This window comes from Micropterus salmoides, unplaced genomic scaffold (assembly GCF_014851395.1).
Source record: "Micropterus salmoides isolate LMB-PRFRI ecotype aquatic unplaced genomic scaffold, ASM1485139v1 Ms_hic_scaffold_5, whole genome shotgun sequence".
Classification (NCBI taxonomy): domain Eukaryota; kingdom Metazoa; phylum Chordata; class Actinopteri; order Centrarchiformes; family Centrarchidae; genus Micropterus; species Micropterus salmoides.
Window position 1 is genome coordinate 16,675,128 of NW_024044237.1, and position 12,249 is coordinate 16,687,376.

The window sequence follows — 12,249 nt, forward strand, 5'->3', positions numbered from 1 at the left end:
GCCACATTCAATTTACTGTGGCTTATTTAGAAACTATGCATAGTTAGCATAATTTCCAATCTCATCATTAGCGGTGTAGTCAAAGTAATGATGTAATGGTTGCATCTGTATGGATATCCAAGGAAGATTATGCTTAATGACAAATTGATATGCCTTTACTGGCTAAAAGACAATATAATTAAGAGAAACCAGATGTAAATACATTTTTACTTCACAAGACCCAGCCTTTATTTAAAATACAAAAAGTCAACTCAAGCTGAAATATAAATATTAACATTAAATTAATACAATGCATTATAAGAAAAAAGTTTGGCTATTTTTTTTATTCAACACTGACAGACATCTAGCAGGTGATCCTGTAGATAAGTGAGGGACTCTTCCACATGGAGAGGCAAGGCTTGGCCAAGGTCAGCCTGCGCTCTGGACAGGAAGGCCTCCACAGCTTCGCGAACGGAGGCCTTGGATAACATATCATCCGGCTTGTAGACCAAGGTGCCAACTCTACCTCTTTGTTCAGTGACTGAGCTGCACAGATAACCTGGGTTTAACAGATGACAGATGTTAGGGGTAAATCAAAGTGGGCTTGGGTGAGTCAAGTAAATTAATTTTATTTATTGATGAAATGTTTTAATATTCAGGGATATGGTACATTGGGTATGAAAGGATTCATATCTCATATATGTCTTAGAGGCAGGAGATATACTATCTATTAAAATTTTAATACAGGTGTTTGAGTAAAAAAAAAAAAAAATCAACACATAAAAAGAAAGTACAGGAATGTAAAAAATGCATTACGTTCACAGCACACACAGTGTGAACATCCACAATAGTTCCCAGATATGAACCAAAGACAGAAATGTGGAAGAATTAATGATGGAAGATGGAGAATAATGGTACAAGTCACTTCTACTTTTGCCCTCTTTTCTGTCTCTGCTGCACAAAAAAATATTCCATCACCTCACTAACCATATTTTTGGTTTGTTGAATATCAAGAAAGCTAATAATGTTGTGTATAATGAGCATTTGGTTCATCATTCTGAGACAAACTCCCATTGTGACAACCGAAATTGATGTTCTGTTAATTTCTACAGCCTTTATAGTCAGCCATTTTATGATTATGGCTGGAAATACTGTACTGGTGTTTACCACTGTCTCACCTTTCATTGCTTTGTTGTAGCTGAGCAGCAACATCCAGAGGAGATGGACCAACTCTTCCCATCTCAGCCATCTTTCAGTACCATCCTGGAGAAAAAAAGTCATGGATTAGTCGCATTGAACTGTTGCTTGTTGTGGCTAACTTTGATGTGTTAGATTCCCAAAAAGAAATCAATCCTGTCAAGTCAAGGCAATTTTACTCATATAGCCAACATCACAAATCACAATTTGGTGTACCTTAAATGATTAAAAAAATAAATATATAAAAAATGAGGTAGTCACTGTCTGTACACTTTAATTCCACACTCTTTTTCTGAAAAATCTATCAACACAAATATGTCATACACTGATTAGCCATAACATTTTCACCACTGACAGGTGAAATGAACACTGATTATGTCTTTACCATGGCACCAGTCAGTGGTTGAGATATATTAGGCAGCAAGTGAACATTTTGTTTGCATAGTTGATGTGCTAGAAGCAGGAAAAATGGGCAAGTGTAAGGATTTGAGTGACTCTGACAAGGGCCAAATCGTGATGGCTACATTACTGGGTCAGAGCATCTCCTAATCTGCAGCTCTTAGTAGTTAAAGGAAGGTGTGGTGAACAGGCGACAGGGTCACGGGTAGCAAAGGCTCCTTGATGCACATGATGTACAAAGGCTGGTCCATGTGGTCCAATCCATTGCTGAAAAAGTTTATGCTGGTTCTGATAGAAAGGTGTCAGGAACCACTGTGCATAACAGTTTACTGCATATGGGGCTGCGCTGCCATACACAAGTCAGGGTGCCCATGCTGACCCCTGTCCACTGCCAAAAGATGATGCGCCCTGCCACAAAGCAAAATGGTTCTGGAATAGTTTGAGGAACACAACGAGTTCAAGGTGTTGACTTGGCCTCCAAAGTCCTCAGATCTCAATCCAAGCGAGCATCTGTGGGATGTGCTAGACAGCACACCTTCAGAGGTCTAGCGGTGTCCATGCCTCGACGGGTCAGGGCTCTTTTGGAGGCAAAAGGGGGAACTACACAATGCTAGGCAGGTGGTCATAATGTTATGGCTGATCGGTGTACATGCCATTACAGATTTGTCAGTACCACTACATCTGTAAAGAGGAAAGGTTGGCCGATAAGGAAAACAAGATACAAGAGTGATATTCACCGTAGGGTCTAGTGCCAGAGTGCAGTTCTTCAGAAAGTGAAGCAGAAGACGGAGCGACATGGGCAGAGAGATTTTCAGTGGGCATGCGTAGTCTAACAGATGTTCTAACAGCTTACATCTCAGCAGCTTGCTCTGTAGGCTCTCCAGCAACAACATCCTGGTTTTCAGAGACAGATTAGTCAACAATAGCTTGAAAAACTGAGTGATGCATTTGAAAACTATAAAATAAAGAAATACTTTTACATATAAACAGTGCAAATTAAAAATCCATTTCAAAAATCCTCTGTTTAAGAAATTAATACAACTCTAAAATTTTAAATAACTTAAATAACTAAAATTCATTTGTCTGCCTGATTTAATGTGTTCAATTTCTGTTTCTTCCACATTTTAATTTTAAGACACTTGGACATTTACATTTAGTCACTCGGCAAATGCTTTTATCCAAAGCGTCTTCCATATGATTTAAAGATAAAATTTCAAGAGGTTCACATAAAAACAGGAGAAACTAATTTCTCATTAGTGAATGCAATTTAAAAAAGTGTATTAAAGAGGTCATATTATGCTTTTTGGCTTTTTCCCCTCTATTTATATATCTTTCTTGTGCATGAAATAGGTTGCAAAGTGAAAAAGTCCTCCCCAAAGGAAGTTCCCATCTCCCACAGAAAGCTCTGCTCTGACCTGCCCGAAAACAGCTCGTTTGTAGTCCAGTCTTTTCCCTTTGATCCCTGTGACGACACAGCAAAATGCATGTCATAACGTTCGCCAAGCGGCTAGGTCCAACACGTCCAAAAACACGGGTGGAAAAACACACTGAGCTGCAGCACACAGTGACAAGACGTCCACCTGCTGCCTCTCCTCTCCTGGAGAACTATCTTACTTATGTTTGCTGTCTCACAGAGCTATGGCTAAGTTGGTTTTTAAATGTCCACCCTGATAGGGTGGAACATAACAGGGTGGGCATTTTAAAAATCTATTACAAAATGTCAGGAAATGCATATAAATGCTGATTAAATTGTCATTTAAACTGTTTATGTAATTTACCAATATATATAAAAGGTAACACTTTTAATATATATATTTCTCTCTCTCTCTCTCTATATCTCATGTATATATCTATAACGTTGTTCTTCCATTCCATATTTATTATATTTCTACATTTATTTATGTTGACTGTATGATTGTCTACGTGTAGCACCTTATCACCACAGCAAAGTCCTCGTATGTGTAAAACACTTGGCAATAAAGCTCATTCTGATTCTGATAATCTGTTCTTTAACAGATTTGACTCAATGGCTCCAGCCCATCCCCCCACTAACTCAGCTGCTGTCTGCCCTCTAACTCCAAACCCACTACTCCCACCTCCTGCTCACTGTCCCCCACCCTCCTGTGAAAAGCCTACTTCTCCCTCCTCTGGCCCCGACTGGCAGTTGAGGACACCATCATCTTCCTGCTCAACTGCATCTATGTCCAACTGGACAAGCCGGGTCATGTTTTTTGACTTCTCCAGTGCTTTCGACACCATCCGGTCGGCCCTGCTGGGAGAGTAGCTGACAGCGATGCAGGTGGATGCCCCTCTTGTGTCCTGGATTGTTGACTACCTGACTGGCAGACCACAGTATGTTCGCCTACAACTGTGTGTCAGACAGCATGGTCAGTAACACTGGGGCCCCGCAAGGGAAGGTTCTCTCTCCCTTTCTCTTTACCATCTTCACCACAGACTTCAACTACCAAACAGAGTCCTGCCATCTTCAGAAGTTTTCTCTGCTGTGGTTGGATGTATCAGCAAGGGTGACAAGGCTGAGTCCAGGACTGTGGTGGGGGACTTTGTCACATGGTGGGAGCAGAACCACCTACAGCTCAACATGAAAAAGACTAAGAAGCTGGTTGTGGATCTAAGGAGAGCAAAGGCACCAGTGACCCCTGTTTCCATCCAATGTGGACATTGTGGAGGATTACAAATACCTGGAGTGCACATTGACAATAAACTGGACTGGGCCAAGAACACTCAAGCCCTTTACAGGAAGGGCTAAAGCCGTCTCTATTTTCTGAGGAAGCTGAGGTCCTTCAACATTTGCAGGACGATGCTGAGGATGTTTTATGAGTCTGTGGTGCCCAGTGCTATCCTGTCTGCTGTTGCATGATGGGGCAGCAGGTTGAGGGTAATGGACGCTAACAGACTCAACAAACCGATACGCAAGGCCAGTAACGTTATGGGGGTGGAGCTGGACTCTGTCGGTGGTGTCAGAGAGGAGGATGCTGTCCAAACTACACGTCATCTTGGACAATGTCTCCCACCCAACTCCACGACGTGCTGCTCAAACACAGGAGCACTTTCAGTGCAAGACTTATGCGGCATTCAGACCAAACGTGAATTTAATCCACGCAACACTCTCCTCAAGGCGGTTTTATCGCTGGACAACTGCTGAGTGTTCACACACACACACACACACACACACACACACACACACGCGAATAAACCAGGAATACACACAACTCACCATTACTACAGCTGTATGAACCCAAAGTAAACAATTTGCTGTAAAATGGGTCAAACTGATGCTGAAATAACTACAATATGATGTAGATTTGTTAAACATATGAATTCATGCTTTGTCAGGTCTGTCAGCAAGACAGAAGGACAACAACTTCTAAAATGTTTGTTTTCTGAATGGAGTTCGGATCGATCAGGGCTATGCTATGCTATCTTGGCCACAATAAAGTACAACGATAGCTGGAATAAATACAGTGGGACCAAAAAGTATTTAGTCAGCCACTGATTGTGCAAGTTCTTCTACTTAGAAAGATGAGAGAGGTCTGTAATTTTCATCATAGGTACACTTCAACTATGAGAGACAAAATGAGAAAAAAAATCCAGGAAATAACATTGTAGGATTTTTAAAGAATTTAAAGCGAGGATAAATCAACATTGTAATCCCCAAAACTAAGGTAAAAAGCTAATTTAATAAAAGCAGTTTACTCTGAGCTCCTCCCGCAAGCAAACAGCGTAGTTGTCAGAGCATAATCCAGTCCAACTACGGGTGTTTTTTTCCCAAAAGCAGGAGCGCTGCTCCCTGCTCCTCTCTCCCAAGTTTAGCAGCTCTCAGCTGGCCCGCTCTGCCTGGCCTTCTCCACACAATGCTCTGAATCCGTCGCTGACGTACGGACAATCTCAACGTTGATAGGCTATCGCGACTCAGCGTCACACGAATTTCTCGCTTGAGTTGAAAATATTCAACTCACACGAATTCCTTTGTGTTGCCTTCGCGTCGCCCGAAAGGAAATCGCGGTTCTATGCATCTTTGCATTGACTTTGTATGTAAACTCACCGCCCCGAACGCTCGCTTCGCGTTTGGTCTGAAAGCACCATTAGGGTTACAAAATGCACCACAGAGCGGCACAGGAAGTAATTTCTGACTGTGGCCATCAAACTTTTAACTCCTCCCTCTAAGTGTCTGACAAATGGGCATTCAGTCAGTTATTCAACTGGACATTATATGTTTATGTGCAGTATTATCTGTCAATAATTAATGTGCGATACTATGCTGCAATTCTGCTGCTATTTATTCACCGTACTGTTCTCCATTGCAATTCTTTAATAAAGTAAATATTGTAAAAGATTTTCTGTGTTTTTAACATTTCCATTGGAACGTTCACAGTAACATATTCCTCCTTGACAGCAGACTTTTTTCTCAGAGTTCTTAGGAGGAGCCATCACGACTATCAGATCACAACTATCATATAATTAGCTGCAGCAATGTGCAGTATGACAAAAAATATGGTGTTTTTTGAAACCGAAACCATGTAAACCTTTTCCAGTACAACCACTAAATAAGATTTTGAACTTGATGAGCATTATATGACCTCTTTAATCATTTAAAGAAACTAATAACATTGATTTCTTCAATTTTTCATTATATTTTACAAACATTTTATGTATCATTTAAAGGCAAATTATTTTACTTAATAAATTGTTCACTGAATGTACCAATGAACTAATTAACTATTTCAAACAATACATATTCCAGTGGCACAAAGACTGTGTGTTATTAAAGAAAATAATTTCTACCTATCGCATGTCAACTTTCCCTAAATGGTAAATACAATCTTGCCTCCTTCACTTGTCTCATCTCTCCTCCTCACCTGTGTGCTCGTAGAGGTATATTGCCGATGAGCATATGGAAGAGCTCCTGGGACAGCTTAGCAGAGCTTAGAGCTGGAGAACGGTCCACCTCCAGAGCCAAGGACAGCATCCTCTGGAAGATGGACACCATTCTGTACGGCATAAAGGGACAAATGAAAATACAGCATAGAAGCAGCCTGTTGTTCCCTTCTGCTCATGTTAACCACTATATTTTCTTTCTTTGTAATTCACCTGATTTGTTCATCTCTCTCTCTGGCTGCTTCTCCACTCTCTTCATGCTCTGATGATTTCATAATGGCAGAAAAGAGCCATTTGATGACATCTCTGGAAAGACAAAAAAGACAAACAATAACAAAAAACAGCCAATAGCACTACTTGAGCAAAATATAAACAGAAACTTGTACTACTTGTTATCCATGTAATATAATGTGACCACCTTGGCACCCTGGAGGGATTGGTAATATGTCATTGTAGATGTTATGATGGTAGCACAATGTGGAGTTTACATTTTTATGTGCCTTTGCGTTTCATTTACATGTAAGAGGTGAGTGTTTTTTAGCAGACATCATTTTTGCAGATTCCCTTAACCAAACATGCTCTGAAGTAGGTTAGTTCTGCAACATACAGCATACTCAGAAGTGTTTCTAATATTTTGTCCACCACAAAACAGCACAACAAAAATACAACTTCCAAACTGTTTTAACTAAAAGCTTAATTTAAAAAGTGCATATTATCATGGAGATGTACAATGAAACTAAAACGCCTGGGTCCAAAATTAGCTGACTAACCCTCTAATCTTGCTTTACAATACAAGCCCCTGTTGACCAAACTCACCTGACACGAGGGAACTGCTGATCACATGACAATGTTGCCTTGGCGATGGAGAGATGGAGGGCAGAGATCGAACGTTTGGCCTGGAAATCATCCTCCAAAGTCTGCACAACGTACTCCAGGAGCATGCGCACAACCTCACAGCGATGTCTCTTTGTATGGTCCTAAGGAAAAAATATGAAAATATGTCTGCATATTAAGCCAGAGAGATATAAACAACCATCCAAATATTTTTCTCCAATGAGGAAAAAAACAATACAACAATATTTTGGGGATGACTTTTTGTGCTTTCAACATACTGACACACGAGAAAAGGTGAGGTCAGATAAAACCGTTCATTAAACTGAGAAAAGTGCACCACCCACTCTAAGCGCAATTCAGCCTCTGAGCGCAATTCAGCCTCTGAGACCAAACCATTTAACAACCTTTCAGATATTTGAAAATATTACAACCAAAATCTCATTCAACAACAGATGGTACCGCACATTGATACACTGCCCAGCTTCACTGTTCACACATTTTGCTTCCTAGAATAGTACCTGATTGGTAATGACTGAGGTCAACAACTCCCAGTCCCATGGAACTGCACTTTTATCAGCCATGTGGTGTCTGCAATCAGAAAGCAGCTTTAATCTCTGAATTTAAAGATGGAAAGGGGTGAGACTAACTGGAAGAAACGACATAAAGGACAAATTAAGAATTTAAATAGGAAAAGCAACAAATTATACAACTGTTATTCCTGTAGTTCCCTCACCTCTGTGTCCTCATCAGCAGATTAAAGGCCTGCACACACAGGTGATAAGGACACTGTGGGTCAAGCAGAATGCCACGCAGCAGGTGGAAGGTGATATCTCTGGGGGGATAGTAACCAGGCTGTAGTAGGTCAGTCAAGAGCTGCAACGTGCCCTCTGGGTAGTTCTCATCGATGGTACTGTAAACCAGGCTCAGGCTCTGACGACATAGCACCTCAGGAGTTCCAAAACCTTCATCTTCCGCATCAATCTGAAAAAAGAAAAGAAATGCTGTACATTCAGCCTAGCACAAAATCGTGTTGTGTAATGATTTAATGAGAGCTACAGAAAAACAAACAAATAAACATCTAGAGAAATGTCTCACCAGGGCTTGAGCAGGTCCAGACATTACTTTCCTGAGTATAACGGGGCACACAAAACCCCTGTCCTCTGTACTGGCTGCCCTGAAGTCCATGTCAAATCTGCTTTCTTCATTCACTAGTTCTCCATCACTCCCCTCTTGCCAAAGAAAAGACACTGGACTGTCAATTCCCAGATCCCCTCTATATGTCCCGGATCTGTCATCCAAGTCCTCAGTTTCAGACACTGACGATGCAGGTTCACTAGGGATGCTACAACGCAAGAGGTCGGGGCTGTTTGAGGCCTCGTCATTCCTAACCTCCTCCGAATGCCATTCAGACGTATTCTCAGTTAGTGTATGTTCAGAGGTGGGTTCTGGGTCAACTTGGCTCATGAGGTTAGGAGATAGGGGGCTTGTGTTGGACAGAGTGTCGAGGACATAAGGCTCAGAATTGTTCAGTCCGATTGAAGGAGGGTGGGCAAATGAGTGATCAGAGTGATGGCTTTGTCTAGAATGTGCTTTATCCAATTCCATTTGTTCCAGGTTGGAGCAGAGGACTTTTCCTTGTATGGAACCACACGCTTTATCTTGAGAAGTTGGAGATGGGATGAGCATAGATGGGCAAAAGTCATCCCTCTCGTCTTCAGGAGCGCTGTGCTCCTTTGAAGCTGCAACAGAGTTTCCTGTATTCGAGCGGGGAGAGTCAGCTGGGCTCTGCCGACGCCGAGATGTTTTAGCATTTAACAGTGTGCTCGTAAATTCATTATTGTTCTCTTGTTGTCCCTGACTGATAAGAGTTTCTACCACCTTAGGAGGAGACTCATCTAGTGTAGGCTCCATGTGAGGACCACTGGTTGTCCTTAAATTACTAATGCATTCTGGTGAGTCATTGTTATTGTCTAGTTGCCTTAGGTGCAGTGACATTTGGTTATAATCTTCGGTTAAATGGACAGAACAACTTGACATTTGCAGTTCTGTGACATGTGTTTCAAGAAAAGGCAATCGTCTTAATTTTACAGCTGGTGCGAAATGATGTGCTCTGTCTGTCTGCTTTTGGTGTTGGGTTTGAGAATCCAAACATCTCTGATTTGGCTTTAGGTCACCACAGTCCCGCTGTAGTGCAAATACAGTTGGGTCTCCTGAGGAGCTTTCCTGCAATTTAAAATCATGTTTGTTTGAAGTTTGATTTTTATTTGTAGTTTCTTTTTTCACTTGACAGTCATCCGGTGGAAAATGATCTGTCTCCTGTTCTGTCCCATTTGCTATGTCGCTCTCAGTCAAGTCTACCACTGGTAGTACAGTAGAATTTCCTCTCTTACGCATCTTCAGCTCCGGAAGGGTCCACTTTGGATCTGTGAGGTCAATAAAACGCTAGAAAAAGGGACAAAAAAACAGAAATTTAAATCAATAAATGCTGTGGTTGAATATTTCTAGACAAGAATAATATGGCTTCTGATTCGCTCAAAACAAGGTGGGAAACTTAGTCCAAAACATATGTCAGTAGAACACATTTCTCCTTGTCAACTGAAAGGATTATAATTTTTTTTTTCTGTTTAAGACCGTAAGTCATTGTAACCACGTATGTTTAAATGGCCCATGGCACGTGAAAGCCATGTTTTTGACGAAAGTTACTTTCATAGCTCTTTGTGATACTTTTATAGGTAACCATAAAATACCTGAAAGCCTTTTTTTTTGTCTTGGCCAATAAGGTAAAAGTATATGAGGTTGTCAAGCTTGTGTCAAATGTCTATATTGTTAATAGCGCCAATATATTTTTATGCTAAAACCCAACACTTAAGGGTAGGACAATATGACAATATACTGTACCCTGAAAAGTTGTCAACTGTCAGAGGTTTTGCCATACCATTAAATATGGAGGTAGCTCTCCCTTTTAAATCCCTGGGTGTATTAGGCCATTGTTGACAATGTTGCAGATCAATGAGCAGGACTGCTTTAGGGCAACATTTGATTTTTTAAATATGATTTTTATATCAGTGTTACATCTCAATTAGTTAGTAATCTGATTTGCTGAATTAATTTAACAGTAAACAACATTTTAACACATTTCTGTTATTTATTTTATCAGTGACTAATGTTAACTCCTAAATACATTTCCAGAAAATATTTCTAAATCACAATACATATAAGGTTATCAGTATCGCCATATAAAGTGCACAATAAAGATACAGTATCGCAATTTAAATGGTAAACCACATAAAATGTTAATACTATTCAGAGATAGCAAAATGTATCCTTATTGAAGTTAACTTACCAACTACTGGTGGGCAGCACTGTAAGCAAATGTTAACCGTGAATAAAGTATGATAATATCAAAGAATTATTAAGTTACATTCTAGATCTATAATAACTAATGGACACATTATCTGACACATATTTATGATAGCCAAGGGCACATTTCTTAGCTAGTAAGTTATAACGTTAGACAATAACAACATGCGAAGGTTGTGCTTTGGTAACATGACAATAACATCATAGGTTTTGCTATAACGTTATTTATGACAGAGAAAAGTATTCCTGTTTGCTGTGTTTTAAATTAATGTGATAACGTTAACCGTTAACTGTTCTCCTTAACGTTAACCTTGACCAGCCAGAATATAACTTATCAATATTTCAAGTTTAACGTTACTTACGACTGAGCGCGGCGCCAGTGAGCAGACTCTAACGTTACCTGTGGTACAAACGTGTGAACGTGAAGTGTTTTCTGTTCGTGTTCCCCGGTGTAAGTTAACAACAAAGTTGTAGGTTAGCTCACAGGTTAGTAACAGTAACGTTATCGGCTATGTTTGTTAGCTTACCTTTGGGACATTGACGTTCACGGCGTCAACGTCTACTCTCACCGCTGTGAGGGGCAGTGGATCACCTTTGGTCATAAGGTTACAGTAGGAGCCGACGATTTCCACATCGGAGTCGTCTTTGTCACTGTCGGAGCTGAGGCAGATCACATCATCCATTTCTACTCCCTCATTCAACCTCAAACGAGACAGAAACTAAACTACAGAATCACCTTAAGCAGGCCCATGATAGTCGCCACAGTCCCAAAGAAAGAAGAGCTAACGTTAATGTGAAACTTCCCATCATGTTTTGTAGAAACCACAAGCTAGTAAGTTAACTACTCCAGTTAAGCTACTCTATTCTTGAACTTCTGCCATGGCCTTGTTAAGATCGCCAGCTACATGAACCTGATGCTGCCGGTGGTTTTGACGCTGAAAGTGAGTTAGCTAGTTTAAATCCAATGACATGACGTCCGTCTGGTTGATTCAACTTCATAACTGGCACATCTGAATTGTATAATTTCCTGATTTTTGTTGTCGTTTCTCTTCTGTAGTTTGGGCGATAACAACCAACTATACATTTGCAAATATCGCCACCTGCTGTACTGGAGTGTGAGGGCTCAATCTGCCTTCAATTCCACCATAGACTAGTATGATTTTTACTATTAAAACCTATCCTCTCTCTGAAACAAGTAAGAGCACTAACCAAATGTTTTTGCCACCTTTTACTCATTTTATTCCCTCCAAATCACGCATCACATATGCATGCACAGTGTATTTTATTCAAACTCCAATTAAGTCCCTCCACATCACTTCTTTGTAGATTCATTAAACCTGTCACATCTGCCTTCCTTGTTACTATTGTACCCTTACATTTGTTCCTGTTTCATTGTGTTATGAATGGATGAATGATTTCATTTTACCATCAAGCTTCAGGGGCTAAACAAAAATACCACAACATATAATTTTGTAAACAACAGAAACACCTTAAATTGAATTGGATAATCTTCCAAAAATGGTATTTAAATAAAACACAATAAAATATATTTCCTATGGAGCAGTACATTTTAAGGCTACTGGA

General features: G+C 40.3%; 1 protein-coding gene across 2 annotated transcripts; it reads right to left on the reverse strand.

Moving 5' to 3' along the window:
- Nucleotides 1-199: 199 nt before the first annotated feature.
- simc1 (SUMO interacting motifs containing 1) lies at nucleotides 200-11,709 on the reverse strand. Of its 2 annotated transcripts, XM_038699232.1 has the most exons (10): nucleotides 11,193-11,708; nucleotides 8,401-9,747; nucleotides 8,039-8,286; nucleotides 7,824-7,893; nucleotides 7,288-7,448; nucleotides 6,685-6,777; nucleotides 6,453-6,584; nucleotides 2,313-2,469; nucleotides 1,158-1,242; nucleotides 200-538 (listed from the first exon to the last, which is right to left on the reverse strand). In XM_038699232.1, the coding sequence occupies exons 1-10, from the start codon at nucleotides 11,346-11,348 to the stop codon at nucleotides 327-329; spliced, it is 2,661 nt and encodes an 886-aa protein (XP_038555160.1). In that variant the 5' UTR covers nucleotides 11,349-11,708; the 3' UTR covers nucleotides 200-326. The 2 variants fall into 2 exon arrangements, 1 of the variants encoding a protein (XP_038555160.1); XR_005441905.1 differs by lacking the exon at nucleotides 2,313-2,469 and having other exon boundaries at nucleotides 402-538; nucleotides 11,193-11,709.
- Nucleotides 11,710-12,249: the final 540 nt, after the last annotated feature.